Source organism: Zeus faber, assembly GCF_960531495.2.
Source record: "Zeus faber genome assembly, chromosome: 19".
Taxonomy (NCBI): domain Eukaryota; kingdom Metazoa; phylum Chordata; class Actinopteri; order Zeiformes; family Zeidae; genus Zeus; species Zeus faber.
In genome coordinates, this window is record NC_137206.1 from 3,683,232 (window position 1) to 3,711,133 (window position 27,902).

Genomic DNA, 27,902 nt, shown 5'->3' on the forward strand with positions numbered 1-27,902 from the left:
ATTAAACCACTCCTGAAGGACAGCAATCTTGATGCAAGTTATTTGTAATTGTGGCAGTTCCGCCTGCCCCACGCCACCCAAGTCGCGTTTTAAGGGCCCTCTGGCACAGAGACACAGAAGACGATGCGTCATAGACACCAGTTTATTGTAGAGAGGAGGCCATGACAAGGCTCCTCTCCTGAGTGTGTGTGAAGATACGGGTTTTAACCTGTTGCTTCTTAGCCCAACCACCAAGGAATAGGTATGCAGCCACCCTGACCCAATCACCTAGGTCCCGGTCAGGTGTGGCTGCTCAAACCATCTCATCCCCACATCACAATAACTATAGGCCCATGTCCAACTTGCCGTTCCTCAGCAAAATACTTGAAAAAACAGTTTATTTTCCGTTTAATGACTATCTACTGCACCTGCTGCAGAGAAGCCGAGCAGCAGGAGCCAAAGGCCGACAGCCACCCCCCACACCCCAACCCACACCCACAACAGCAAGCAGCATAAACACAGATTCTAACAAACTATCTGTTCTCGTGATCCTGGATCTCAGTGCCGCCTTTGACACTGTTGACCATGATATTTTATTAGACGGATTGTGAAAATGGGTCAGCCTACCCGGCCCTGTTCTAAACTTCTTCAGAACCTACCTACAGGACCGACAGTTCTTTGTGTCCATTGGACACAGAGAACTGTCACACAATACATACTGTCACAGAACTGTCGCACAATACATACAATACCCATTTTTCCTCAGACAAATGTGTATTGTATGTGGAGCCCAAGGTTTGGTTCTTGGACCATTACTATTTCATCTCTATACGCTTGCACTTGCAGATGTTATAAAGAAACACAAAATAGATGACCATTATGCAGATGATCTCCTACATCCCATACAATGTATTAACGATATTAATCTATGGAACTTTTTACAACTCAACGATGATAACACAGAAATACTCATCTTTGGCGCAAAAGCTCAGAGACACAAAATTGCAGCTCATCTCAGTTCTCTGTCTCTGGAGAGTAAAAGGGAAGCAAGAAATCTGAGAGTAATCATAGACAATGATCTCATGTGCATCTCCATGTGTCCATGACCACCTTAATGTGTCCCTGACCACCATCCATCCCTGACCTCCTCCATGTGTCCTGAGTGATCAGATCTCAATAAGTCCTCAATGCGTCTTGGGTGCATTCACACCTGATTTTGAGCTGAACATTGGGAGTAGATCAGGACGCATCTTCATGCAGGTGTGAACTGAGCCTTGCTTCCTGCTGACATAAAAGAATGGAGGTCCTGGAGACATAAAAGAATGGAGGTCCTGGAGACATAAAAGAATGGAGGTCCTGCAGACATAAAAGAATGGAGGTCCTGGAGACATAAAGGAATGGAGGTCCTGGAGACATAAAGGAATAGTGGTCCTGGGGACACTTATGGAATAGAGGTCCTGGGGACACTTAAGGAATAGAGGTCCTGGGGACATTTAAGGAATAGAGGTCCTGCATACTTGGTGTAATCTATCTCAGAGCTGCTTGCCCCTCCTTGCCAAACCCTCCCAAGGTTACCCCACACACTGCCGTCCTGCAGCCTTGGTGTTGTTGTGTTGTTGTCAGCGAGGAGGCTCTGTGGCTGCTGATAGCGCTGCAAGGTGCGTGCAGGTGCATGTGCACGGCTGACAGCAGCCCAGGAGTAATGACTATCCTCTGCTGAACAGCTCAGTGTGTTAAGTGGAGGTACCAGCAGCTGAGGCATCAGGGTTCCCTACTCGCTGCAGGGACTGTGAGGGCAGTGACTTATCTCCAGTCTGAGGCCGGAGGAACCTCCAGCTCCGCAGGACGAAGATCCATCACGGAGCGGCTTCTCCTGACAGAGACAGAGGCAGGACAACATCCACTTTACCACATTTGGACCTTGTTGGAATTGGGCGTGGGTCTTAACACATTTCCATTGAGTCATGAAGGGAACACGGGTTTAATGTTCTATTTTTAACATCAATGTGACAGCAGCTGGGACTGACTTTACTCACAAAGTAGATATTCATAAAACTTTAGGGGCTTTAAGGGATTCCTCGGACAAAGGGAAATCATTTTTAATACTATGCGGGTTAGTTCATAGATTTTTATATCGTTAAAGACTGTTTCTTAAGCTCATAATAGATGAATAGATAGATAGACAGACAGACAGACAGACAGACAGACAGACAGACAGACAGATAGATAGATAGATAGATAGATAGATAGATAGATAGATAGATAGATAGATAGATAGATAGATAGAACAGATAGGCAATAATAACGATAATAATAATAATAATACAATGTCATAGAAATAAAAGATGACATCATAAACTTCCATGGTTTACAAAATAAAATCCAACAAACTGAATATTATTGACGTCTCAGAAAGGTCACGTACCTTCCGGAAAACAATCAATACGAGATATACGCCGGAAAATGTGACCCCTGTGTCTAGCTTAGCATATGGCATTTCAGTTATTATTATTAACCTTTATACCCCTGACATCAGAGTCCGCTGAAGAAGACACTCTTCACATTCTTATTATTGTTAAAAGCAGTAGGAAGGTAACATAACTAACATAACATCAGTGTAAACATCATGCTTAAAGTCCCTGTGAGTTTGTCACACCACAGACCAAATTTGAATGTTTAAAAAAAGCGTATAAATAAGGACCCCTGAAGTCGCTGAAACCACGCCCAATCGCGTTGATGGTGTTGAACGTTTACGTTGGAGTACCTACGATGTTTAAATGTTGTGCTGGACCCAGTCCTGTGTGTCTGTGTGACTCTGGGCTGTTTGCTCAGCTCCTTTCACCACCGACCCCACCTGCGACCTGGTGTTTATATCGTGTTAGGGGGCGGGGCCATGAAAAGTAGGGCCACCCTGCATGATTTAGGCCCCGCCCCAAAAAAAAATCCGGACCACAAAAATGGTGAGAAACAGCTAAACGGTCTCACCCCACAGTTCAGTACGGCGCCGTTCAGTCTTTTCAAATCTTTTGCTTTTTTACATTATGATGTGTTAAGAAATCAAATCACGGAATTCACTTTACAGGGACTTTAACGTTCAATAAATCAATGAAAACAAAAGGTTGAAGTGAAGCCACTGCGGAGGGGATGAAAGGTGTTACTAATTTATGGATTCGCCTTTTTTTCCTCACGCAATTGAGCTCTAAGATCCTAATTAGATGTCCCAAGCAAAAGGCTGATTAAGTACAGGACACGCCAGATGGCCGACGCCCTCTAGTGGCTGCTTCCAAAGCCCGGTTCCCATGTTAGTCAATGGAGCGCCGGCAAATCACAGTTTGAGCCAAAACGGGACCTCCCCCCCTGCAGCGGGTTCTGGCTCCGCAGCTGGTTCCCTTCATGTCAGTTTCTCTGCTCGTGTTGGGGGGATGGTGGCTCAGGCGGTAGAGCTGGTGGTCTAGTGATCTAAAGGTCGCTGGTTCAATCCCAGGCTCCTCCTGCTAGCAGGCTGTAGTGTCCTTGAGCAAGACAATTAACCCCTCATTGCTCCTGATGGCTGCGTCCGTCGGTGTTTGAACAATTGTAAGTCGCTTTGGATAAAAGCGTCTGCTAAATGTAAATGTAATGTGTTCTAACTCCAGAGCCTCCGTTTATAGACGTTATATCAGCCCCTCTACCGCTGAGTCTCACCTCGGTCTTCAGACAACTTTAGTTGCCCGGTGTAAGTCGAGACAAATTCAGTCCGGTCCTTTTTCACATTTCACATAATAATCAGCAGCATCCCCTAGTCCTGAACCCCTCCTGGGCCAGGAAGGAAAATCTCCCAGAAAGAACAAATAAAAACTTTGAGAAGGAGCCACAAATGGAGGCCCCTCCTGGAGGGCCGGGCTGCAGTCAGTACTGAGTGGGCATCATTATTGTCGTTATATAACAAGTCTTAAACAATATAATGTTCTATTTTTAACAGGGCTGTATGGGAATTTGTTTTGCTGATTCATGGCACTGCAGCTAAACGCCTCCAGTCGAGATGTTGTCAACATCAGTACCGGTCCAGGGCGGTTAGACCGTCCAGCATCAGTACCGGTCCAGGGGGCTTAGACTGTCCAACATCAAGACCAGTCCAGGGGGGTTAGAGAGTCCAGCATCAGTACCGGTCCAGGGGGGTTAGACCGTCCAACATCAAGACCAGTCCAGTGGGGTTACAGAGTCCAGCATCAGGACCGGTCCAGGGGGGTTAGACCGTCCAGCATCAGTACCGGTCCAGGGGGGTTAGACCTCCAACATCAAGACCAGTCCAGTGGGGTTAGAGAGTTCAGCATCAGGACCGGTCCAGGGGGGTTAGACCATCCAGCATCAGTACCGGTCCAGGGGGGTTAGACCGTCCAACATCAAGACCAGTCCAGTGGGGTTAGAGAGTTCAGCATCAGGACCGGTCCAGGGGGGTTAGACCGTCCAGCATCAGTACCGGTCCAGGGGGGTTAGACCGTCCAACATCAAGACCAGTCCAGGGGGGTTACAGAGTCCAGCATCAGGACCAGTCCAGGGGGGTTAGACCGTCCAGTATCAGGACCGGTCCAGGGGGGTTAGACCGTCCAGTATCAGGACCCGTCCAGGGGGGTTAGACCGTCCAGCATCAGTACCGGTCCAGGGGGGTTAGAGAGTCCAGCATCAGGACCGGTCCAGGGGGGTTTGACCATCCAGCATCAGTACCGGTCCAGGGGGGTTAGACCATCCAACATCAAGACCAGTACAGGGGGGTTACAGAGTCCAGCATCAGGACCAGTTCAGGGGGGTTACAGAGTCCAGCCAGCCTCCATACAGTTCTGTCGACAGGCGCTGGTTGGTACGTGCAGCGTGTGGTTGTTGATACAGGTTTGTTTTCTGAATACTTGACAGCCTTTAAGCCGGTGGATCAGACCCTCCAGGCTGCCACTCTCACTATAGTTTGGTTTCTCTGTGACGGAACCGTTTGACGCCGGCAGGCGAAGCTTGAGCGTTTAGCTTCATGCAGATCCTGAGGAAGCACGTGATGTGGGTGAAGTGCGGCATCGGGCGGCGGTGACTCAGGAGGCTCCGCCCAGTAGCCGGTGGAAGTAGCCTCGTGCGAGACCTGGAACCCCAATGAGCTGTTCGTGTGAACGAGGCAACAGGAAGCGCTCGGTCCCGCTCCACCCAGAGGAAGCTGCTTGGTTCTGCCAGCGGCTGAGAGGCCGGTCCACTGCGGTGCAACCCCAGCTCCGCCGTGGGACGCCTCTGGGTGCAGCTGGAATCCCAGAGGATCAGGGCGCTGTGTAGATGAGCAGCAGCTTCAGCGGGGTCCACACGCACCAGAGCAACCTGATCACTCTGCTTTTCTACTGATCCTGGAAATGATTTGTTGTTATATTTTTCACTCTGTTCCTTCCTTCCTTCCTTCCTTCCTTCCTTCCTTCGCTCCTTCCTTCCTTCCTTCTTTCTTTCCTTCCTTCCTTGTTCTTCTCTCCTTGTCGCCTTTTAACCATTCACCCTCTCTCTCACCCCCCCTTCTCTCTCTCTCCCCCTTCCTCCCTCCACCTATCGCCGTCCCCCTCTCTCTCTGTGTCTGTCTCCCCCTCTCTCGCCCCTCTCTTTTTCCTGGATCTCGTCTCTCTCCCACTCCTACCTCCATCCCTCCCCCACCCCCTTCTCTCCTCCATCCCTCCCCTACCCTCTTTCTCCTTCTCTCCCTCCATCCCACCCTCTCACCCTCCTCCCGCCATCACTCCCCCACCCTCTCCCTCCCTCTCTCCCTCCATCCCTCCCCCACCTGCTACCCTTCCATGCCCCTCTGTCCCTCCTCCCCTCTCTCCCCTTAACTCTCCCTCACCTACTTCTATCCCTCTCTCTCTCCCCCTCCCTCTTTCCCCATCTCTTTTCCCTCTATCTCATCTCTCTCCCTCTCCTCCCTCCACCTCTCCCCCACCCTCTCTCTCCCTCTTCCCTCCATCCCTCCCCCAACCTCCCCCCCCCCCCCCCCCCCGCCCCCCCTCCCTCCAGTGGTTTCTCAGACAGCCTCATCCAGGACATCCTCTGCAGTTACCTGGTGTTGCCGAACCGCATCACAGTTCCTCTGGTGGGCGACGTGGAGCTCTCCCAGCTGCGCTTCCCCATGCCCAAGGTGCCCACGCTATTTTAAACACGATCAGCAGTTTTGAACATTTATCTCCTGCGTTCATAAATGATTGAGTTTGACTCTCCTGAGTGGGGAATTTGTGGAACAGTCAGACTAACAAGATGTTGCACGAAGCGAACGATGAGAGCACCAGACACATGAACATGCAGGTGTAGTTCTGCTGCAGCTCCACTTCCTACAAATGTTATTCTACCTGCTGTTGTACAGGAAGACAAGCTGTTCTCAATGCGGGGTCAAGCGGTCCCCAGCAAAATGACTCATAGTTAAACCTTTATTTGATTTCCAAGACGTCAGCACCGTCAGAGAACGCCCGGTGAGGACTGTTTGGATCCCAGTTCCACCGTTTCCTCCCTGACTAGAGGAGAGACTAAATCAGATCCAACAGTAAACATCTGCTCAGACTGAATCCCAGAGATGAAACCTGACCAAATGGATCAGATTGAGGGTCCTTAATTTGACAAAAGGTTGCGAATCCCCGGGTGAAAAGGTTGCACACATCCAGCGGGCGGTGCTTCTGCGTGTTAGGAGTTTTGTTCTGCCGCAGGGCGTCCTGAGGATCCACTTCCTGGAGGCCCAGGACCTGGAGGGCAAGGACAAGTTCCTGGGAGGCCTGATCAAGGGGAAGTCAGACCCCTATGGCGTGCTGCAGATCGGCAACCAGCTGTTCCAGAGCAAGACCATCAAGGGAAACCTCCACCCCAAGTGGAACGAGGTCTTTGAGGTGAATCTGGATCTTTTATTTCAACACAGTCAGGAAGGATCTCAGGATTTAGATCTTTAAATAGTCCCTCATGACATCATATCCAGGGCTTCAGTAATGGATGTTTTCCACAGAGTTGTTATAGCAGGTTAAATAAAGGTAAAAACCCGTCCCCTAATCTTTAACTTTAACCTTCTTTTTCCATCAATGGGAGTCAGCCTGACTGATTGGCACCAGAATCTTTAAAATCCGGTAATGAGTCCTTCACCTCAGCTGAACGCTGCTCACTGGGGCGATCACACTCGCAAAGCAGATGAAGGAGAACGTTCTCCGCATCACAGCTCCGTGTGCTGATTTATTCTCCTCATTCCGGATCAATTTTGAAAACACTCCCAACGATCAAAAAACTATTTTTCTTTAATGTGATGAGCCACAGCAGTGTTCACCCTGTCATGACTCCTCTGTGGAGAAAAGCTGTTGAATGGTTGATGTAGAGCGTCTGGTGTCCCCTCAGAGGTCCATGTGTGTTTGAACAGAGTGATACCTCCCGCTCCCTGTCAGGCGCTGGTGTACGAGCACTCGGGGCAGCACCTGGAGATCGAGCTGTTCGACGAGGACCCAGACAAAGACGACTTCCTGGGGAGGTCAGCTGATCATCTGTCCCACCCCTAATACCTTGTGTCTTATACCCTATGAATTATGTCTTATGTCTTATTACCTATGAATTATATAAGTGGCAATCTATTCTTTCCACTGTTCCAAAAAGCAAAAATATATTTCCTATACCATAGTTTCTAGACATGTCTCCTAGCTCCTAGACTGTATCCTAGTTCCTAAACTATCTCCTAACTCCCAGAATACTGTATGTCCTAGTTCCTAGACTATATCCTAGTTCCTAGACTGACTCCTAGACTGTCTCCTAGTCCCTAGACTATATCCTAGTTCCGAGACTGTCTCCTACCTCAGAGACTATATCCTAGTTCCAAGACTGTCTCCTAGACTGTCTCCTAGCTTCTAGACTATATCCAAATTCCTAGACTCATAGCAGAGAGAGCCAGAGTCTAATTTCATTTGAAAGCAGAACCCGAGGCAGCGTGCTCTTCTATTTCCTCCGGGAAGCAGGAAGGAAGAGTTTGATGAAGAGCTCAGTGGCCTGTGGCCTTCATTTCCAAATCACAGTTAATCACACTTAATGTCCACACTTCAGTATATTCAGTGTTCAATGTACAGTGTGTGTGTGTGTATATATATATATATATATATATATATACTGTACATTCAACACTGAATATATATGTATTAAAAATAGCAAACAGCTTCAGGGTGGACAGATTCCAAACAGACCAAGCTGCTTAGTGGCCTCAATATAATCAAGTGTAAAGCAGAATACAAATGTCTGACCAAACTCTATTGAAAAACAGGGGCTGTGCTTCATCACCCCACCCCCACCACCCGTTAAATGTACGGCAGTGTTCTCCGTGTCGGTGCCTCTGGTGCTCCGGTGTCCTCCGGCCTCCAAACGGAGCACCAGCAGCGCTGGAAGGATGGATGTATGGTCGTAAAGGAATATCGATCCCGAGCGGCAGCAACGTGTAGTGGAGCTGAAGAAGGCTGAGCATAGGTGGTAGACGAGATGAGCTGGTGCGGTCAGACATGAAGGCTCATCACTGAACAGGAAGTTTTCCTCGTCCGGCGTCAGTCGTCCAATCAAAAAGCAGTGCGTCAGACCCACCAAAGGAAGAAGAGAAATGACCCTCCGCTCCGGTCCCGTCAACATCTGTTGGGGAACGTTGTTCATCCACCGTCTGCTTTGCAACGCCTGCAGCTCCAACACAAAGTAAACCGCAACATCATCATCATCATCACTGGAACCTTTCTCTCAACCTCACGGGAACCACGCCCGCTCCTTTCGACTCAAATATGAAGGAAAAGACCTGAAAACTGTTCCTCAGTGGTTCATCTAACGTCCTCCCAAAACAAACCATTTAACATCTCAATATCTGAAACTATTCTAAAACGCATGTTAATATCAGATGTAAACAGGGCCACCACGTTATCCATGAACAGGAAATCTATGCATTAATGCACTCCTAGCTCCTAGCATGTCTCCTAGCTCCTAGCATGTCTCCTAGCTCCTAGACTGTCTCCTGGTTCCCACACTGTCTCCTAGCTCCTAGACCATCTCCTAGACTGTCTCCTAGCTCCTAGACTGTCTCCTAGACTGTCTCCTATCTTTATAGGGAGCAAGGGTGTTCTAAACTACTAGAGTACTGGGCCCTGGGAGGAAAAGTTTGATGAAGGGTTCAGCGCCCAGCGGCCCTCCGTTATTGTCCCAACCTTCGGCCCTTTCCCAGAAGCCCCAGAGCCTGACAAACACCACGTCGGGGAATCGATGCCGGGCTCCGCTCGGTGGTGATTCCTGGGGCGATCGCTTTCTAAATCTGTGTGATTATCTTCCCTCACATGCAGCCTGATGATCGATCTGACCGAACTCCATAAAGAGCAGAAGGTGGACGAGGTAACGCTGCTGTTCTGTGCACCTCCATATTCACTTTGATCAGATATTCAACTTTGACGCTTTGCTGAATACGATAAGGAGAGTTCACGACACCGAGGTTAGCATGATGATTATTGCACAAATGACAGCATCATAGCATCATACAGTAACTGTATTTTATTCTCCAAGTATGTTGTAGAAAGAAGTGAATGAATGCATATAATGTTCATTAAGTAACATTCAACTATAAGGCCGTTTCTCAATACCAAGTACGCGAAGTCCGGACCTGCAGACTTTATAGTTAAGACTTGGCAAGTTGGACCATAACCATTATCACCGCTTGGTGCCAAATGCATTCTGGGATACTTGGCTGTCCCAAGTCCACACAAGTCACCACCGATGCATCCTCGATAAAATGGACGGAGCAAGTCCACATCTGGGGATTTGGACTGGACTTGGCTTGATGCTGACTTTAAATTGGAACAGTACTTGGGCTGCGACTGATGACAAGTCCACAAGAACACAAGTACAAACAAGAACGCAGATTGAGAAAGGGCCTTAGTGATTGGTCAGAGTCTACACGTATTTAAACAAGCAGTGGGCAGAAGGGTTCACTGAAGGGGACGGTGCATTCAATATGAAGAGTATGGGAACATGTACAATATATGAAAATATGTATGTGTGCAGAATATGTACATGCGTGTACATTGTGGAGTGACGTATCCGTCTGTACGACGTATTTGGCAGGGCGGAGCCACAGGCTGACACCTCAGTAAAGTAAGTCATGTAAATAACTGAACCCCTTCCTGACCGTTGGTTCATTCCAGTGGTTTGACCTGGAGGAGGTTTCCAGCGGGAAACTCCACCTGAAGATGGAATGGCTCTCCCTGCTCTCCACCTCCGACAAGATGGAGCAGGTGAGAAGGTCCGAGACCGACGTTTGGTCAAATTCATACACTGAAGATGGTGATGTGGCAGAAGGTCGTCCAGCCAGGCTCTCTGGCTGATGCTGGGCGGCTGGATGGACGGCCCCGTGTCCAAGCTTTAGAACCCTCACCGTGCTTCATGGATTTTGTTAGAACAAAGAGCCTTGGCGCTCATATGGCGTTGAAGTTAACCCACTTTCCCTTCGAGGGTCTTCTCTTCAAGGTGTCTTCCATTTTGTCCCCCAAGTGGTCCCTCTGGGGTTTCACACTATGGGATGGCGTTGATTTCTATGTGAAATGTGAAGCTTGTGATGTTTTTTGAGATTGCGATAAAGGACTATAGAAATAACGTGGACAAATCAGCTGACCTCCATGTGTCTCCTTGTGTCTCACTGTCTCTCCATGTGTCTCCTTGTGTCTCCATGCATCACCATGTCTCGCCATGTCTCTCCATGTGTCTCCTTGTGTATCCTTGTGTCTCCATGGCTCTCCTTGTGTCTCCATGTGTCTCCTTGTGTCTCCATGTCTCTCATTGTGTCTCCATCTATCTCCTTGTGTCTCCATGTCTGTCCTTGTGTCTCCATGTCTCTCCATTCATCTCCTTGTGTCTCATTGCCTCTCCTTGGCCACCTATCTCTCTCCATGTCTCTCCATGTCTCTCCATCTATCTCCATGTCTCTCCTTGTGTCTCCATCTATCTCCTTGTGTCTTCATCTATCTCCTTGTCTCTCCATGTCTCTTCTTGTGTCTCCATGTCTCTCCATGTGTCTCCATGTGTCTCCTTGTGCTTCCATGTCTCTCCATGTCTCTCCTTGTGTCTCCATGTCTCTTCTTGTGTCTCCATCCATCTCCTTGTGTCTCCATGTGTCTCCTTGTGTCTCCATGTTTCTCTCTCTTGTCCAACCAGGTTCTGCGGAGCGTCCGGGCGGACCGAAGCTTGGCCAATGACGGCCTCTCCTCTGCACTGCTGATGGTCTACCTGGACTCTGCAAAGAACCTGCCAGTGAGTTTGACCCTTTAAACCTCAGTTCTTCTGTTCTGGACACTAACATGGTGCTGTGGATTAAAGGGCCAGTGGGCTGATTTTTAACCAATATATGTACATAGGCTGCTGCTTTATGTAACCCTTGAATCCACAGAGAAACATCCAGATGCTAGCCATTGCAAGCTTAAATTGAAAATAGCAACATAGCAGTACTTTCCAAAAAAATTACAAGTTAAATGTCTCTTTTATTCATGTTGTCATTTAGATTAAAATTATATGTTTTAACAGTTAATTTAAACAGATTTGTCAATGTCTTGGGTGGGTCTTATGTTGAAGTCTGAAACCAGGACTTCAACTCTCTTTGTTGGTAGTAAGCATCGCTCCTTAAAAAGGAAGCGGTGAAACAGGTATAAAAGCACAACAGGTATGCAAAGTTCTATTTATAGGAGAAGCAGCAGGAGGACGTATCGATTAGAAAACCCCACAACCTGTCCAGTGAGAAACGCCAGTGCCGAGCTTTCATGCATTCTCCACCTTGCGCCACCACACTTTTATTTATTCTACCTTCTCGAGAGCCTATTGTTCTGCAAAATGAAATACGACACCCGAGCCACTTCCCGTCCGTCCACTTTTTCTAACTTCAGAGAAATCCGTCGTCTGCCGCATTCTTACCTTCACGTCACCTGAAGGGCGTCCTCTTGGACACTCACAACACTTTTTGATCACTGGGAGTCGAGTGTCGCTTAATGGGGCAATCGCAGCCACACTATTCCCTCAATACTGGATCAACTCAAATTCTGATGCCAATCACTCGGTTTACTCCCAATGATCGTAAAACTAGGCTACGGTTGGAAAATACCAAGATTTCCTTAAAATCTCGGCCACAAGCAGTTTGTTGGATTTGTGAGTTGTTATATCCTTGGTTTGGATGGAGCAACATTAAATCGATCAATACTTAAGTTTTAGAAATATCGAAAGATCACAAACTCAAGACACAAAACACAAGTACTTTGGGTTCTCAGAAGAAGAGTGTACCGGACACGATGGATAAACTCTCAAACTCAAGACACTGAATATTCAGCCAAACATACAAGTGATCGTTCAGATGGACCGTCCCATGGTGTTTTTCTTCCACTGGGTTCTTCAATAGTACGCTGGATAGTATCTGATCGGTGGATCCGGACCTGAACCTCACTGACCAATCGTGAGACAGGCTTGGAACGTCCAATCGAATCTTTCTCTTGGTGTATCGGGAAAGAAAACAACCCAGAACTCAAATCAAACCCAATAAAAAGGCATTTCGACTGGGAGTTCAGCCTGTTTATCCTCTCTCCTCCGCCCGTCCTCCTCCCAGAGCGTCTTCTCGGGCAGCTTGGGCTCTGGGACCTTAGGGGAGAGGCGAGCGTCCGGCCTCGTCTTCACCGAGAGCCAAACCTCACAGTGTAGGATGAAGTTTGTAAGTTGTGACTCTGCATCCCCCCAGCGCCGTACCACGACGCTCCCACATGTGAACCGTGAAGCATGCCAAGTGACTGAGCTGCACGGGGTGGTGCTGCAGTGTCTGGTAGAAGCTCTTTCTGGAGCAGTAACCATTAACACAAATGATCCCACCGCCTGTAAAATACTGGATTCTGATTGGTCAACAGCAGCAATCAGCGGGCAGTTATTTCTGAATAATGACCACTGATCTGTCAAAAATGACTGTTGCCATGGGCAACCGTCGACATGCTAATGCTAACGCTAGCTAGTGGCACCATCTTGTGGCGCTACATAGAAGCTTCAACAGAAGACTTCATCCCAACATCCCATTCAGCATCTCAACAGCATCTTAACATCTTAACATTAATAATGGTAAACAGGTTATTGATTAGTAGGATAATGTTTTTATTTTGTAGGTGAATAGTTTGCCACACCTGTCCTGGGTCTAGGTAATTGGGCCCAGCATCGTTGTGGCTGTACGCCTGTTGGCGTGTGGCAGGTGAAACTGCCACAGCGCTGCCAGTCGGGAGAGGGTTGGTGCTGGGGCCCCCCGTTGACCCACCGGTGGCTCCGGGGCGTCTTTGGACGGCCCTTCTGTGTCCCTTCCCCGTGCTGGAGAGACCCTGGTCAGGCTCCACTGTGGCAGATCCACCTGCCCCACCTGAGAGACGTTTGCCCTCCGACGCAGAGACACAGAGGAGGGGGTTGAAACACAGCAGTTTATAGCAGAGAGTGGGCAAGGTGGAACAAACCCGGAGCAGATGGACACATGTCATGACAAGGGCTCCTCTCCTGTGTGTGTGTGTGGATATGTGGCGTTTTACCTGTTGCTCGTTGATTACACTAACGAGCAGTAGCCGAAGAGCCACCCTGGTCCCGGGCCCAATTATCTAGACCCCAGACAGGTTTGGCTGCTTAAAATACACCACTACCACACCACACTGGCGTTACACCTAAAATGAAAAGCTGAGTTTGGGTGGAGACCGGACTACAAGGATAAAAACCTGCATGATGAGATTCTACAACCGTCAACTTTCTTTAACATTGAGGTTTGGGAAGGTTCTCCGTCCAAATCAGGCCCAGTTGTAGACCGCTTTGATGGGATGGGGGGCAGTAAGAGATAATGATTGGCGGCTTATTCACGAGAATAATAAAAACTTTTTTTTTTTTTTGTTTTATTTGTAGAAACGGGGAACGGGGACGCACAGTGGGACGGAGGTGGCTTCTGAACTTTTCATTTGGCGGGCGGGACGCACGTTTGGCCCCAAATAAATCTCAAACTACATCAATCAATAAGGTTGAAGACACTGACCACCACACGTCGGCCACGCTGTGTGGGAAGGTTCACGTTGGGTTCCAGACCCTAACTGCAGACAGCACGCTGTCTGGGCGGAGCGCCAGATTCACAGGGCGGAGTCGTCTCTAACAGACGGAGCTTCCTCCATGCAGGCGTCGTCCTCCCGTCCTTATCGTCGTCCAAAGCCTCCATTTATCTTATTTCGATTAGAGCCACGTTCCGCGTGATGGGACTGGGTGTGTCCTCCTCTGGGAAACGCTCTCTCTGTTTATTCATTCACACTTGGATCTCCTCAGTGTTCAGGCCGTTTTCACTTCACACCCATTCACGCCTGGCCAGGATCAGCACCACCACATCAATACAGGGAATTCATGTACTTATTACATTTACTACTTAATATATTTTATATTTTATTATATTATCATTTATACATTGTTTTTCTTTTTAAAACGGTATATAAATTTTTTTATATACCAGAACTTGTGTCATTTGTGCTATACTACTGTTTAAAAAATAGAAAATATATTAAAATAATATATACTGTACACCAGGACATTAATCCTTTTGTATTATTTATAAAATATGAACAAAATATTTTGTATTGTACGAATATTATTAAATACAATATGCAATATACAATAAACAATATGCAATATGCAATATACAAATTGCAACATACAATATGCAATATGCAATAAACAATATGCAATATGCAATATACAAATTGCAACATACAATATACAATATACAATATTCTGGCACTCAGTTGAATGAGTCGATAAGCGACTAGATAAACTCTCCATGTTCCCTCTCTTCTTTCCGTTCTCTCTCTTCTCTGTTCTCTGTTGCTTGCCGTGTGCTGTTCTCTAACCTGGTGATTTTCTCCCCAAACCCACGTCGCTCAAAGAGCAGCACGTCCGACTTCAGGCATGACGGCCTGAAGCAGCTTTCAGTCTTTAAGACCCTGAAGGTAACGTGCACGGACCCCACCCTGTGTGTGTGTATGTGTGTGTGTGTGTGTGTGTGTGTGTGTGTGTGTGTGTGTGTGTGTGTGTGTGTGTGTGTGTGTGTGTGTGTGTGTGTGTGTGTGTGTGTGTGTGCGTGTGTGTGTGTGTCATGTGACTGTGATCTTTTTTAAACCTCTTAAATGTGATCGTTTCCCTGTCAAACCAACATGCATGAGGATGGAAAGGCTTGTCTTGCTTCGTGATGCCCGTTTGATGCCCCGCCTCCTCAGTGATGCCCCGCCTCCTTTGTAATGCTCTCTAATGGTGCCAAATAGCTAATGGGATCCAATTTTTTACACATTTCTAAGCCTTTTTAGCTTGTTTAGTGAGAATTTTGGATTTGATTTGGTAGAAGTTAGAAACAGGGAAAGAGAAAGTATCAGAAGTAAACAGTAATTAACAGAAAGTAGCCCAATATGAGTGCTACCACTAAAGTAAAGTACAGATCCAGCAATATGCAGTGACAGTACAGTTCATATGCAGATAGGTGAACATCTTGCATTTATTTTGCCCAATGAATTCAAACTAGCTATATTTTGGGCTGGATTCCATCTGTCTACATTATAGACGCTGATTTTTGAGACTGATTTGGAAAATCAGGAGCAACGTGCAAAAAAACTGCCTTTTCTTTTATTAGATTCAACTAATTGTCTTTGCACGGAGTACAAGTACTGAAGAAATTTGGTTAGTGGTTAGCAAGAAGCTGTTAGTCGGGACGTTCCTCCTTGTCCGAAAGCATGAAGGTACATGGAGAGTGGCTAGGTCACATGACCAGCCCAAGCATCCCGCTGGTTGCCATGGTAACATCTATCCGGCCCTTCTTAACAGACGATAGCGTGAGGATGCATTATGGGATAGCGTTAGGATGCAGCCTCTCCAGACAGTCCTAAGTGGCCAGGTTTCCTAAAATTTAGACAGATGCACAGCCATTTTTTTTTCATTTTATGGTGTGTGTGTGTGTGTGCGTGCGTGCGTGCGTGCGTGCGTGCGTGCGTGCGTGCGTGCGTGCGTGCGTGCGTGCGTGCGTGTGCGTGTGTGTGCGTGTGTGTCACTAATCCACCGTCTGCTCGTGTCTCAGTCTGGTAAGAAGGGAAGCAGCGACCCCAGTCCGTTCGTCAAGTTCACAGTCGGGCACAAAAGCTTTGAGAGCAAGGTAAGAATGAAAAGAGAAATAAAATCGAGATAAACGATCTTCCAATTTGGTCAGATATTTTTACTTGGTTTTATAAAACAAGTTATTAAAATAAATTGAGATCGTATTTGGAATAGAATTATTATGTTGTGGGTGTTTTGCTGTTTTTTATACATGTTTTTTTTTTTATTTTATTGAGTTTTGTTAGTTCAACCTCAGTGCAGCTACTCAGGTTAAAAGAAGTTTAAATAAACAAAATACAAATAAATAAATGATGCATTCACTCACCTGTCGCTGTTTTGACGTCCGACTGCCTGGTATCTGGCGTCAGTGAATTCAGAGTAAAGCATTTCAAGTTGAGGAAACTATCAGTTCACTTAAAGTTTTCAAAAAAGATTCAGACGAACAAACATTTCTCGTGATTTATTTTTTAACATATTTACATCACTCGTGCTAATTCCTGTATTATTACTCTTCATATCTGAGGGTCTCCGACCTAGTTTTTTTTTTTGTGTTTTTGAAATAAATACGCAGTCTGAGCTGTCCGCTGCAGAATCTGGTACAAAAATAAATAAAATGATGAACTTGTCAGTGCGTAAGTCCTTTGTTGCTCTGCTGTGTTGTTGCTGCTGGGTAATTGAGTCTAAATTAGACAGTATAACTGCTGGTTGACTCTGGGAAGTGGGAGGTTTTGGTTCCACTATGTTCTCAGCTGAGTTCAACAAACGTTTATTAAAACGGAGGAAGTGCAGAGAAACTGAGATTTCGTTTGAAACCAAGTCTGCAGCACAACTCCCTCCAGAGCATTGGCCCGAGACAGAACCTTTCCATCTCCAGGAAGAAGGAAACCTAGCGACGCAGCCAGGAGGAGGCATTCATACCAATGTGAAGCAGTCATAAAACACTGTGTTCAAACCTCCTCGGAAGTCTCTGCATCTTCCCGTAGTCCCTAGAATTCTCAGATGGATAAATCATGTTTTTTCAGTAGCTTCCCTCAAACATCTCCTCATTTAAGATCTGACTCCAAGCTCCTTCCTCCTCCAAAAGATCCGCTTCAAGACCCACGAGCCGCTGTGGGAGGAGGCCTTCTCCTTCCTGGTCCACAACCCCCGCAGGCAGGAGCTGGAGCTGGAGGTGAGATAAGAGACGATACAACAGGATACGATGCTATGATCAATGCGATGAGCTGAAGGTGAGGGCTGAGATAAGATATGATCCACGGCTGCTTCATCCTTGTCCAGGTCAAAGACGACAAACACAAGTGCATTCTGGGTAATCTGGTGGTTCCTCTCAGAGGCCTGTTGGAAGAGGACGACATGACTCTGACTCAGAGCTTCTCCCTCAGGAACTCTGGACCCAGCGCCACCATCAGGCTCCGGATGGCACTGCGGGTAAGCAGCAGCTCTGTCACCATGGTTACTGTAATGCAACAGGATAAGGGTCAGTAGCTGTCTAGCCTACGGTCAGTAAACTGGTTCCTGTCAGTAGCTGTCTAGCCTACGGTCAGTAAACTGGTTCCTGTCAGTAGCTGTCTAGCCTACGGTCAGTAAACTGGTTCCTTACAGTAGACAAAGCAAGGCAAGTTTATTTGTATCGAAGATTTTAACAACAACGCAATTCAAAGCGCTTTACATAAAACATAAAAAGCACATTAAGACTAAGTGCAAAAGAAACACATTGTGAAAGGACATAGAATGCATAAAGTTAGAAAATAGAGTACATAGAATGAAGAACAGTGCAGTGCAAGAAATGAATCAAAGAAACCTTGTTTTACTCTTTGTGAACATGTATTTTGCCTTTTCCCCGAATAGTGTTTTACCTCGTCAAGGTGATATCCTAGCCTGGAGAACCAGTCTGGAGATCTTTCAGTTATCTGAAATCGGACAAAGCCGTTATAATACAGTGTGCACGAAGCCACTAGTATTCACATTTCAACAACAAGGCAATTCAAAGTGCTTCACATAAAACATCAAGCATTAAAACAAAGTGCAAAAGAAACATGTTGTAAAGGGAAAGAACACATTATAAAGTTAAGAGAGAGAATGCATAGAATGCATAAAATCATGCATAGAATGCATAAAATCAAGCCATAAAAGTGACAGTGCAGTGCAAGAAATGAATATTTGTTTTAGTAAAAGGCAGCGGCAAACAGAAAAGTCTTCGGCCTTGATCTAAAAGAGGTGGGGGTTGCAGCAGACCTGCAGTTTTGGGATTTTGTTCCAGATATGTGGAGCATAAAAACATAACGCTGCTTCTCCATGTTCAGTTTTGAATCTGGGGACAGAAAGCAGAGCTGTCCCAGACGACGAGAGCTCTGGATGCTTCATTACGCAGGAGAAGATCAAAAATGTATTTTGGCCCCACACCATTCAGTGCTTTATAAACCAACAGTAGTATCTTGAAATCAAGTCTTTGTCAGACAGGAAGCCAGTGCAAAGATGTGAGAACTGGAGTGATATGATTCACCTTCTTGGTCTTCGTGAGGAACCGAGCAGCAGCGTTCCGAATCAACTGCAGCTGTCTGAACCATCTTTTAGGGAGACCTGGAAGACACCGTTACAGTAGTCTAGTCTACTAATGATAAATGCAGGACACGCAAAGTTCTGCTGAGACATAAGTCCTTTAATCCTTGATATATTCATAAGGTGATAGTAGGCTGACTTTGCAATTGTTTTAATGTCGCTGTTGAAATATAGGTCTGAGTAGCGCTGACTTTTAGTCGTTGTTCCTTGGCCCCAAAAACAATGAATTCAGTTTTGTCTTTGTTTAATTGGAGAAGGTTCTGGCCACCCAAACGTTGATTTGTTCAATGCACCTGCTCAGTGATCGTATCGGATCTGGTCACATGGTTGTCAATTTGTGTGTCGTCTGTGTAATTATGGTAAAATACTGTGTTGTTTTACATAATCTGAGCCAGTGGGAACATGTAGATGTTAAACAGAATAGGCCCCAGAATGGAGCCTTGGAGAACTCCACATTTTTGTCATCGCTAAGATGTGTAACTGCCTATAGACACAAAGTAGTCCTTGTCCTTCAAGTAGGATTTCAACCAGTTTAGTACCGTACCAGAAACTCCCACCCAGTTTTCTCATAATATTGCGGTCAACCATGTCAAATGCAGCACTGAGATCCTAAAATACTAAGACTGAGATTCTGCCACTGTCTGTGTTCAGATGGATGTCATTGAAGACGTGGGATGTGAATGAACGTGGAGATTTGTTTTTCGCCATCTGCGTTCAGCTTTTCAACACTCTTTTTTCTATTCTTACCAGCGTGGCACTTCGCCGTGGAGATCTTTTCTTACCAGAGACCACCTTCATCTTACTGGGTGCAATGGCATCAATATCATTTATAATTTGAGAATTTAAATGATCTACAAGTTCATTGGCTGAGACCCAAGAGAGGGAGGGTGTGGAAGTGAAAGCCTGAATACATATTTAACTGGTGTTTTCAGTGATAAAGCATTTCGTGATGACCTGTTTGAACATTTGTGTGCACGGAGATAGTACTCTCAAGAAAACACAGGAATGATCAGAGAGAGTAAGATCAGCACCACCACCTTAGATTAGGTCTGGGGTCTTGTCGTGTGTGGGTGTGGTCACATGCTGAGTCCATAGTTATCAAGAACACAACAACAGCTCTTTGGTCCTTTCGTCGTGGCCAGTAAATATTAAGGAACGTCGCTCCAGAGGAGGAATTCAACTGAAGAGCCACATATTCAAAAGAAGCAACATTTCCATAAGATGTCTGCTTTCCTTTGAGGGAATCAATAAACAACATGGCGACTCCACCGCCTTCCTTATGCACTGTAGCTTCACTCATAAAACTGAAGTTGGGCGGGGTCGACTCAATAACAACAGCTGCACTGTTACCTTGGTCTAACCAAGATTCAGTAAAAACTTAGACTCAAGGTTGTGCTTGATAATAAATTGTTAATTATAAATGATTTTCCTGCCAAAGACCTAATGTTTAATAAAGCTAGATTTAGTGCCTTAAAAGCATTAACTGCCCATTTCTTTTGGACGGGCTGTGGCTGACGAGGAATGGATGCTAAATTTGTTCAATTTGCAGAATGGGTTGGTGCTTCCTGTATCTTAGCAGATTCACCGTTTTTTTTCTATTACCGATCAAGACAAGAACTGAGGAAGCTACCTTCACACAGGGCGCTGCCTTGTCCTGGGAAGAGTCATGAGTGCCATCAGCCTTGCAGCCTGGACCCAGCAGATACCAGTTAGAGCGTCCTGTGTTTTAGACATGAATGACTGGACGTGCTGTGCTTTTATCACGATGAGGAGACAGGGGATGGTTCCCATGGCGTCGGTGAGTGGGGTGAAGTCTCCTCTTCTTCTTGGCTCTAAATGCTCTTTTCAGGCGGGCGGGGCTGAGGTGGCTCTCTTTCAGAGTTTCTTGTCTCTTGTCCTTGGTAGAGGGAACAGATGGATGATGCAGGCAATAAAATAGGTTTAGAGATAAAAAATGTTTTACTCCTGATTTGTTAAAGCAAAGTCCATGTCCCTTAAAAAGACGTCTGCGCTCCCAGAAAAAGTTGAAATTGGCAATAAATTGTACTGAATGGGCGATAAGAGGCAGAAACCCTGCAAAGCAGCCGGACCAGACTCTTTCTCTCTATCCACCCTGAAACACTGTGCTGATCAGTTGACTCCGGTGTCACAGACATTTTCAACACCTCACTGGAGACATGCCATTTACCAGCCTGCTTTAAATCCTCCACCATCATCCCAGTCCCAAAGAAGTCAAGGACCGCACGACTAAATGATTACAGACCCCTCACCCTGACCTCTGTGGTGATAAGGTCTTTTCAACGCCTTGTGCTTTCCCACCTCAAATCCTTCACAGACCCTCTCCTGGACCCCCTGCAGTTCGCCTACAGAGCCAACAGATCTGTAGACGATGCAGTAAAGTTGGCCCTCCACTTCACCCTCCAGCGCCTGGACTCCTCAGGAACCTACGCCAGGATCCTGTTTGTGGATTTCAGCAGGACAAGCTCTCCCTGCTGAGCGTGCCTGACTCCACTTGCAGATGGATCACAGACTTCCTGTCTGACAGGAAGCAGCACGTGAAGCTGGGAAAACACGTCTCTGACTCCCGGACCATAAGCACCGGTTACGCTCAAGGATGCGTTCTTTCTCCTCTGCTTGTCTCCCTGTACACCAACAGCTGCACCTCCAGCCACCAGTCTGTCAAGCTACTGAAATTTGCGGACGACACCGCCCTCATTGGGCTCATCTCTGGTGGGGTTGAGTCCACCTACAGGTGGGCGCTTGACCATCTGGTGACTTGGTGCCACCAGAAGAACCTGGAGCTCAATGCTGTGAAGACAGTGGAGCTGGTTGTGGACTTCAGGAAAAACGCAGCCCCACTCACCCCCATCACCCCCATCACCCTGTGTGACTCCCCAGTCGACTCTGTGGAGTCCTGCCGCTTCCTGGGAACCATCATCTCCCAGGACCCAAAGTGGGAGCTGAACATCAGCTCCATCGTCAAGAAAGCCCAGCAGAGGACGTACTTCCTGCAGCAGCTGAGGAAGTTCAACCTGCCTGAGACGATGATGGTGCACTTCTAGACCTCCATCACTGAGTCCATTCTCACCTCCTCCATCACCACCTGGTACGCTGCTGCAACCACCAAGGACAAGGGCAGGCTGCAGCGTGTCATTCGCTCTGCTGAGAAGGTGATTGGCTGCAATCTACCATCTCCGACCTGTACGCCTCCAGGACCCGGAGGCCCTCCCGACCCGGACACAAACTCTTTGAAACTGTTTGGCAGGAGGCTGCGGTCCAACAGGGCCAAATCCTCTCGCCACAAGAACAGTTTCTTCCCGTTTGCAACTGGCCTCATCAACAAGGCCCGGGACCCCCCACTGAAACGCCCCCACCCCCCCATTGACACTACACGGTCCTGTACACCCTAAATTGAATGGGTATGTCAGTGCGTTACATTAACGCACATTCCTCATTCTTCTGGACTATTATCCGTGACTATTTCATATACTGTTACACTTAACACTAAACATTTGCACATTTTTTTCCTGCACAAACTGTAGCTTCGTTGAGCTTTATTAAAAAAACAAAACACAGCCTTATTTTACATATTCTTATATATTTTACTTATTGTTTTACATTAATGTTTCATGTATGCACCGTACACCAAGACAAATTCCTTGTACGTGTAAACTTACTTGGCAATAAAGATGATTCTGGTTCTGATTCTGATTCTGATTCTGATTCTGAAATGCAGTTGAAAGCCATGTGTTCAGTGGCAACAATCTGAATCAGAGGGTCACTGATAAACATCTGTCTGGTTCCTGTCAGCAGCTGTCTAGCCTACAGCCAGTAAACTGGTTCCTGTCAGTAGCTGTCAAGCGGGCTGGCCCAGCGGTCTGATCCCTACGGTCTCTATGGTTCCTCCCTGGTCAGATCCTGTGTCTGGGGAAGCAGGAGGCCTCGGACCAGCCGTCCTGCGTCCAGGTGAGGAAGGCCAGCGTGACACAGCCCATCGCTACTCCGTCCCAGAGGCTCTCGGTCTCCGAGTCCCCCCTCCCCCCGCCCACCCCGCCTCCGCCTGCCACGGACGCCTCCACCCTCAGCCTGCAGCAGCGGGACGGGGAGCCGTACTCCGCCAGCCCCGTTCGCCGGTCGTCGGGCTCCTCCCGGCTGCTGCCCCACAGCGAGTCCACGCCCAGTCTGGCCTCCGACGTGTCCCTGCCCTTCGCCACGCTGGAGCTGCAGCACAGGCTGCGGCAGCTGCAGAAGTAAGAAAGTTCATCGTTAGTACTCAGTGGAGCAGAGTCCAGGCAGGTCCACATAGCATACGTAGAGATAACGTCCATCCAGACATTATCTCTAAGTAACCAAACAGGGAGACCAGGTCTGTGTCTCTGAAGGAGGATTTTTAGAGATAACGACTGTCTGGATGCTCATTATCCTGCTTATTACACACTACTAACTGAATACAACAATACACTGAGGAGGGTTAGAACTAGTATGACTAGTTTAATAACTAGTATGACTAGTCTCTAGTTTCTAGTGTCAGTTTCCGCCTGGGGGGTTGGGTCCCCCTGAGGTATGGGTCTTCTTGGGGGGTTGGGTCCTCCTGGGGGTGGGGGGTACAGTCTCCTTCTTCACTGTATTAAAGTACCAACCTCACACCCCTCCCCCTCTCCTCCCCAGCGGCTCGGCCCCCTCCCGCCTCCCCCTGGGGGAGGTGCAGCTCACCGTCAGGCACAGTTCCCAGAGGAACAAGCTCATCGTGGTGGTGCACGCCTGCCGGTGAGGCCCACAGCGCCCCCTGCAGGAGGAGGCATTCTCTACACCCACTGGAGGAACATCCACTGGTCTAGATGCACTGAGTGATCTGAGTAAATCAGGACTGTGTATTTACACTGTCTGACTGTAGTGTAGTAGTATAATAGGAGTGTCGTAGTATGTTCATCTTAGCCATACTTTCAGGGGTTAAGTTGGGATTGACTGTAGTGTAGTAGTATAGTAGGAGTGTAGTAGTATGTTCAGTTTGTAAATTGGGTTTTGGAAGCCGGCTTGACCCATAAAAATCGATATCTCAGCAAGCAAGTTATTTTTTTGACAGTAGTTTTTTACCTACTGACCTACTAACCTAGATACTCACCTACATACCTGGGAAAACATTCAACCTTCCTACTAACCTACTAACCTACTAACCTACTAACCTTCCTACTGTCCTTATTTCCCACCTTTTTATCTACCTGCCTACTGACATCCACCCACCTACCTTCCACCTACCTTCCTTCCTTCCTTCCTACCTACCTTCCTACTAACCTTCCACCTACCTACCTTCCTTCCTTCCTACCTACCTTCCTACTAACCTTCCACCTACCTACCTTCCTTCCTTCCTACCTATCTTCCTACTAACCTTCCACCTACCTACCTTCCTTCCTTCCTACCTACCTTCCTATTAACCTTCCACCTACCTACCTTCCTTCCTACCTACCTTCCTACTAACCTTCCACCTACTTACCTTCCTTCCTACCTACTCACCTACACCTGCATTGCTCATGATGCTTCATGTCACTTGGCCGTCCCACCCGTTAATTTCCTCATCCATCCAGTGTGTAAATGTGTGGGAATGCAGATGTTGGGCCTTGAACCCCGGCAGCTTGTTGACGACTCTGTGCTCCCAGGAACCTGATCTCCTTCTCCAAAGACGGCTCGGATCCCTTCATCCGGCTCTACCTGCTGCCCGACAAGAGCCGGACCGGGCGGAGGAAGACCGCGGTGATGAAGAGGACGCTCCACCCCGTCTACGACCAGACGTGAGTCCGGACGCAGGGACTGTCAGCAACGTAGCATCAGGGAATCTCAAAACGTTCAATCCGTGTGTGTGCGTGCGTGTGTGCGTGCGTGTCTGTGTGTGTGTGTGTGCGTGTGTGTGCGTGTGTGTGCGTGTGTGTGTGTAGCTTCGAGTTCAGCGTGTCCACGGTGGAGCTCCACAGGAGGTCCCTGGACGTGGCCGTGAAGAACGGTGGAAGCCTCCTGTCCAAGCACAAAGGGCTTCTGGGGAAGGTACATTCCACAACTCGTCATTCTTTGTTGGTTTGGTTTCCTGAAAAGCTACTAGTGCAGCTTTAATCCTGTTTCCCACGTTAGACCTGAAGAGGTGTCAGTCAAACAGAACCTTGAGGAGGAAAAGACGCTTTTACAACAGGAAGTGATCTGTGAATGGATCAATATTCATACTTCCATACTTCATATTTGGGGCTGTTTGGATATGCTTTGCACATGAATGCGGTGTGTACTTGTACTGACTCACTGTGTACTTGTACTTACTCAGCGTGTTCTTGAACCAACTTAGTGTATACTTGTACTAAATAAGTGTGTACTTGTTCCGACTCAGTGTGTACTTGTACCGACTCAATATGTACTTGAACCCGACTCAGTGTTTACTTGTACTGACTCAGTGTGTAGTTGTACCAACTCAGTGTGTACTTGTACCAACTTAGAGTGTACTTGTACCAACTTAGTGTGTACTTGTACCAACTTAGAGTGTACTTGTACCAACTCAGTGTGTACTTGTACTGACTCTGTGTACTTACAGTGTGTAATTGTACTGACTCAGTGTGTACTTGTACTGAATATGTGTATACTTGTACCAATGCAGTGTGTAGTTGTACTGACTCACTGTGTACTTGTACTGACTCACTGTGTACTTTTACTGACTCACTGTGTACTTGTACTGACTCAGTGTGTACTCTCCAGGTGCTGGTGGATCTGAGTGGGGAAGACATTTCCAGGGGCAGGACTCAGTGGTGAGTCTGGTTCCCTTGACCAGTGGTCCTCAAGCTATGGCCTGGGGACCCCCCAGGGGGTCCTTCCAGACGCCCCAGGGGGTCCCCGGTGAAGGCATCGATAATAGTTAAAACCGTCAATTCATTCCCAGGACGTTGTCACTAACGACCGTTCGGATCCTCTCTTCCCTGTTCTCTGAGCCGCTGATCAGATCAGATCAGATCAGATCAGATCAGATCAGATCAGATCAGATCAGATCAGATCAGATCCGATCAGATCAGATCAGATCAGATCAGATCAGATCAGATCCGACCCGGAGACGGAATCAATCTGATCAAACGGATCAAAGTCCGGGAGGTGGAGCAGGTTTGGAACTGTGTAGTAACTGCTCCTTTCCTCCTCCACCCAGGTACATTCTGACGGAGGACGGATCAGCTCAGCTCAGCTGAACGGGAGCCGGACGCCTTCCTGTCGTTTGAACTTCCTGTTGTTTTCAACTTCCTGTTTGGTCCAACCGCCTCCCTCCGTCCGTTCAAGTCCCAGGATGCGGAGAAGGATCTGGAGTGCGGTTCGCGTGCGGTTCGACCTGATCCACGGATTTCAAAAAGCGTTGACTGTTCTCAAACCTGTTTGTATTTTGTCATTTGTGTAAATATGCAAGTTTCCCATGATGCACCTGGCTGGGCTTTTCTAACCGCACTGTATTTCCTGCAGGAAAAAAAAAACTTTTCGTGAAATTGCGATTTGTCCAAAAAAATATTGTGATATTTCTTTGCCATTTTGGAACAATGCTCCGTGGAGGGAGACGCTCGTAGCAGGACGGACATTTTGAACTTTTTATAAAAATCCGTATTTGTGAAAAAAAAGGAGGTTTGGTGTGTTTTACGTTTGCTTGTTATTTATGATGCATCACATGAGGGGGCGTGGCTGCGTTGCTTTGAGGGACTCTGTGCAATGGGAGGCTTGACGACGCCGCGGACGGCGACGGAGGCTTCTTCAAGAAACTGTTGGAAACTTTGGAACTGAAGTTTGATCCTTCTCACGACATTCAAAACAATGTCGTTTTTGACAAAAGCGGCTTCACACCGAATCCGTTTTTGCAGCCGACAGTCGGATCCCCCGCCCCCCCCCCCCCTAGTGGCCGTCGGATGTAGTGCGTCTGAGTTTCGCGTCCCGTAATATGTCGGGTTCACCTCTGGTCGTTGTGTCGGACCCGAAACTAGAGTTGCAAAATATGAAGCGTTGCGCAGCCCGGACCGGATGCGGGAATTCCGTGCTGTAAAGGGGCGTGGTTTATCTGGGGGCGGGACTTATGTCGGAGGCGCGGGGCTTATCTCGGAGGGGGGCGTCGCTTATCGCAGCGCGTCACAGCTCCCCTCGGCGGAATCCGACTCCGTAGGAATGAATGGTCTTCCGGCTCCTCGTTGTCGTTTGTCGTATTCGGTGTAAAGCGCCTTCCTCCCCGTTCTTTCGGTTTTACTAAAACTCAGAAACGCATCGAACCTCCGACCTCAAGCTTCCGCTTTGAGAATATTTCATGTATTTATCTTCACTGGGTTCTGAGTGTTGTCGTACCCCCCGTTGTTTCTTTCTTCACCCCTTTGACTTCGACTGAGAGGCTGCGCCCTTCCCGAGGCCCGGCTGCCGCGTGGCTTCCCCGTCCGAGGAGCCACTGCCGCCGCCGCCGCGTCCTGTGTTTTCTCAGTGTCTTTAGGGGTTTGATTCCCCGGCTTCTCTGTCCGTCCTCCCTGTGCCTTAAACACTCCGGTGTATGTGACGTTGGCTTCTCCCACTTACGGTTTGGAATGAGGAGAAAGGAGAATAAAGGGATTCTCGTGTGGAGTGGTCTGCTTTCTCTTTCACCGTCAGAGAGGGACGGGCCTCCGCGTCGTTACCGGATCATGAGTTATTCATTTCGTTTCTTCTGATTTGGTTCCAAGTTTCAGGGATTCTGCAGTGGGCTCCCTTTTCAAGGTTCAAGCTTTTCATCGTCACAAAACAAACTATATATATAATAAACTAAGCAAGAGAAAGTGACAAAATAGTAATAATAAAAATAGCGCAAAATCAGGAAGCGGGCAAAGAATATTTAAATGTGGGAAAAACAATAACGGGAATGGATACTCAGCTGAGTCCAAATATGAATGATGGTGATCAGCAGCTCAGTTGTTCTGCCAGTTGATTAATCATTCATGATTGGGGGAAATGGGTGGGAGGTTTTGGGCCAGGCCCCCGGTGCTGCTGTGGTTCAGGTGTTAAAAGCAGGATCAGTCACATCCCCTCACACTGCAGCAGCAGAACATTATGCAACGCACAGGGAGCCCGGGGAGCCCGGCGCATGGGAGGGGGGCTGTCGCCGCCCAGTGGTCGAAGGGCCGCACTGCGCTGGAGTCTGGAGCGAACGGCGCAAGCTCCTCCGAGCGGTCGAGGTCATAATAAACAATAATCAGCAACAGATAACTTCATAAAATAAC

At 47.6% G+C, this 27,902-nt stretch overlaps 1 protein-coding gene across 3 annotated transcripts in view; it reads left to right on the forward strand.

Moving 5' to 3' along the window:
• Positions 1-27,263, forward strand: part of esyt2b (extended synaptotagmin-like protein 2b) — a 51,577-nt gene extending 24,314 nt beyond the window's left edge. Inside the window, exons 8-23 of one of the 3 annotated variants that reach the window (XM_080020118.1) lie at positions 5,989-6,109; positions 6,669-6,845; positions 7,386-7,468; positions 9,294-9,342; positions 10,149-10,238; positions 11,155-11,250; positions 14,916-14,978; positions 16,094-16,168; positions 17,195-17,281; positions 17,389-17,538; positions 22,585-22,919; positions 23,338-23,436; positions 24,324-24,455; positions 24,600-24,705; positions 25,399-25,448; positions 25,838-27,263. In XM_080020118.1, coding sequence (XP_079876244.1) covers positions 5,989-6,109; positions 6,669-6,845; positions 7,386-7,468; positions 9,294-9,342; positions 10,149-10,238; positions 11,155-11,250; positions 14,916-14,978; positions 16,094-16,168; positions 17,195-17,281; positions 17,389-17,538; positions 22,585-22,919; positions 23,338-23,436; positions 24,324-24,455; positions 24,600-24,705; positions 25,399-25,448; positions 25,838-25,877 — 1,753 coding nt within the window. In that variant the 3' untranslated portion in view covers positions 25,878-27,263. Of the gene's footprint in view, positions 1-5,988; positions 6,110-6,668; positions 6,846-7,385; positions 7,469-9,293; positions 9,343-10,148; positions 10,239-11,154; positions 11,251-12,586; positions 12,689-14,915; positions 14,979-16,093; positions 16,169-17,194; positions 17,282-17,388; positions 17,539-22,584; positions 22,920-23,337; positions 23,437-24,323; positions 24,456-24,599; positions 24,706-25,398; positions 25,449-25,837 lie in introns of all 3 variants that reach the window. The other 2 variants (XM_080020117.1, XM_080020119.1) reach the window with 2 other exon arrangements.
• The last annotated feature ends 639 nt before the right edge of the window (positions 27,264-27,902 follow it).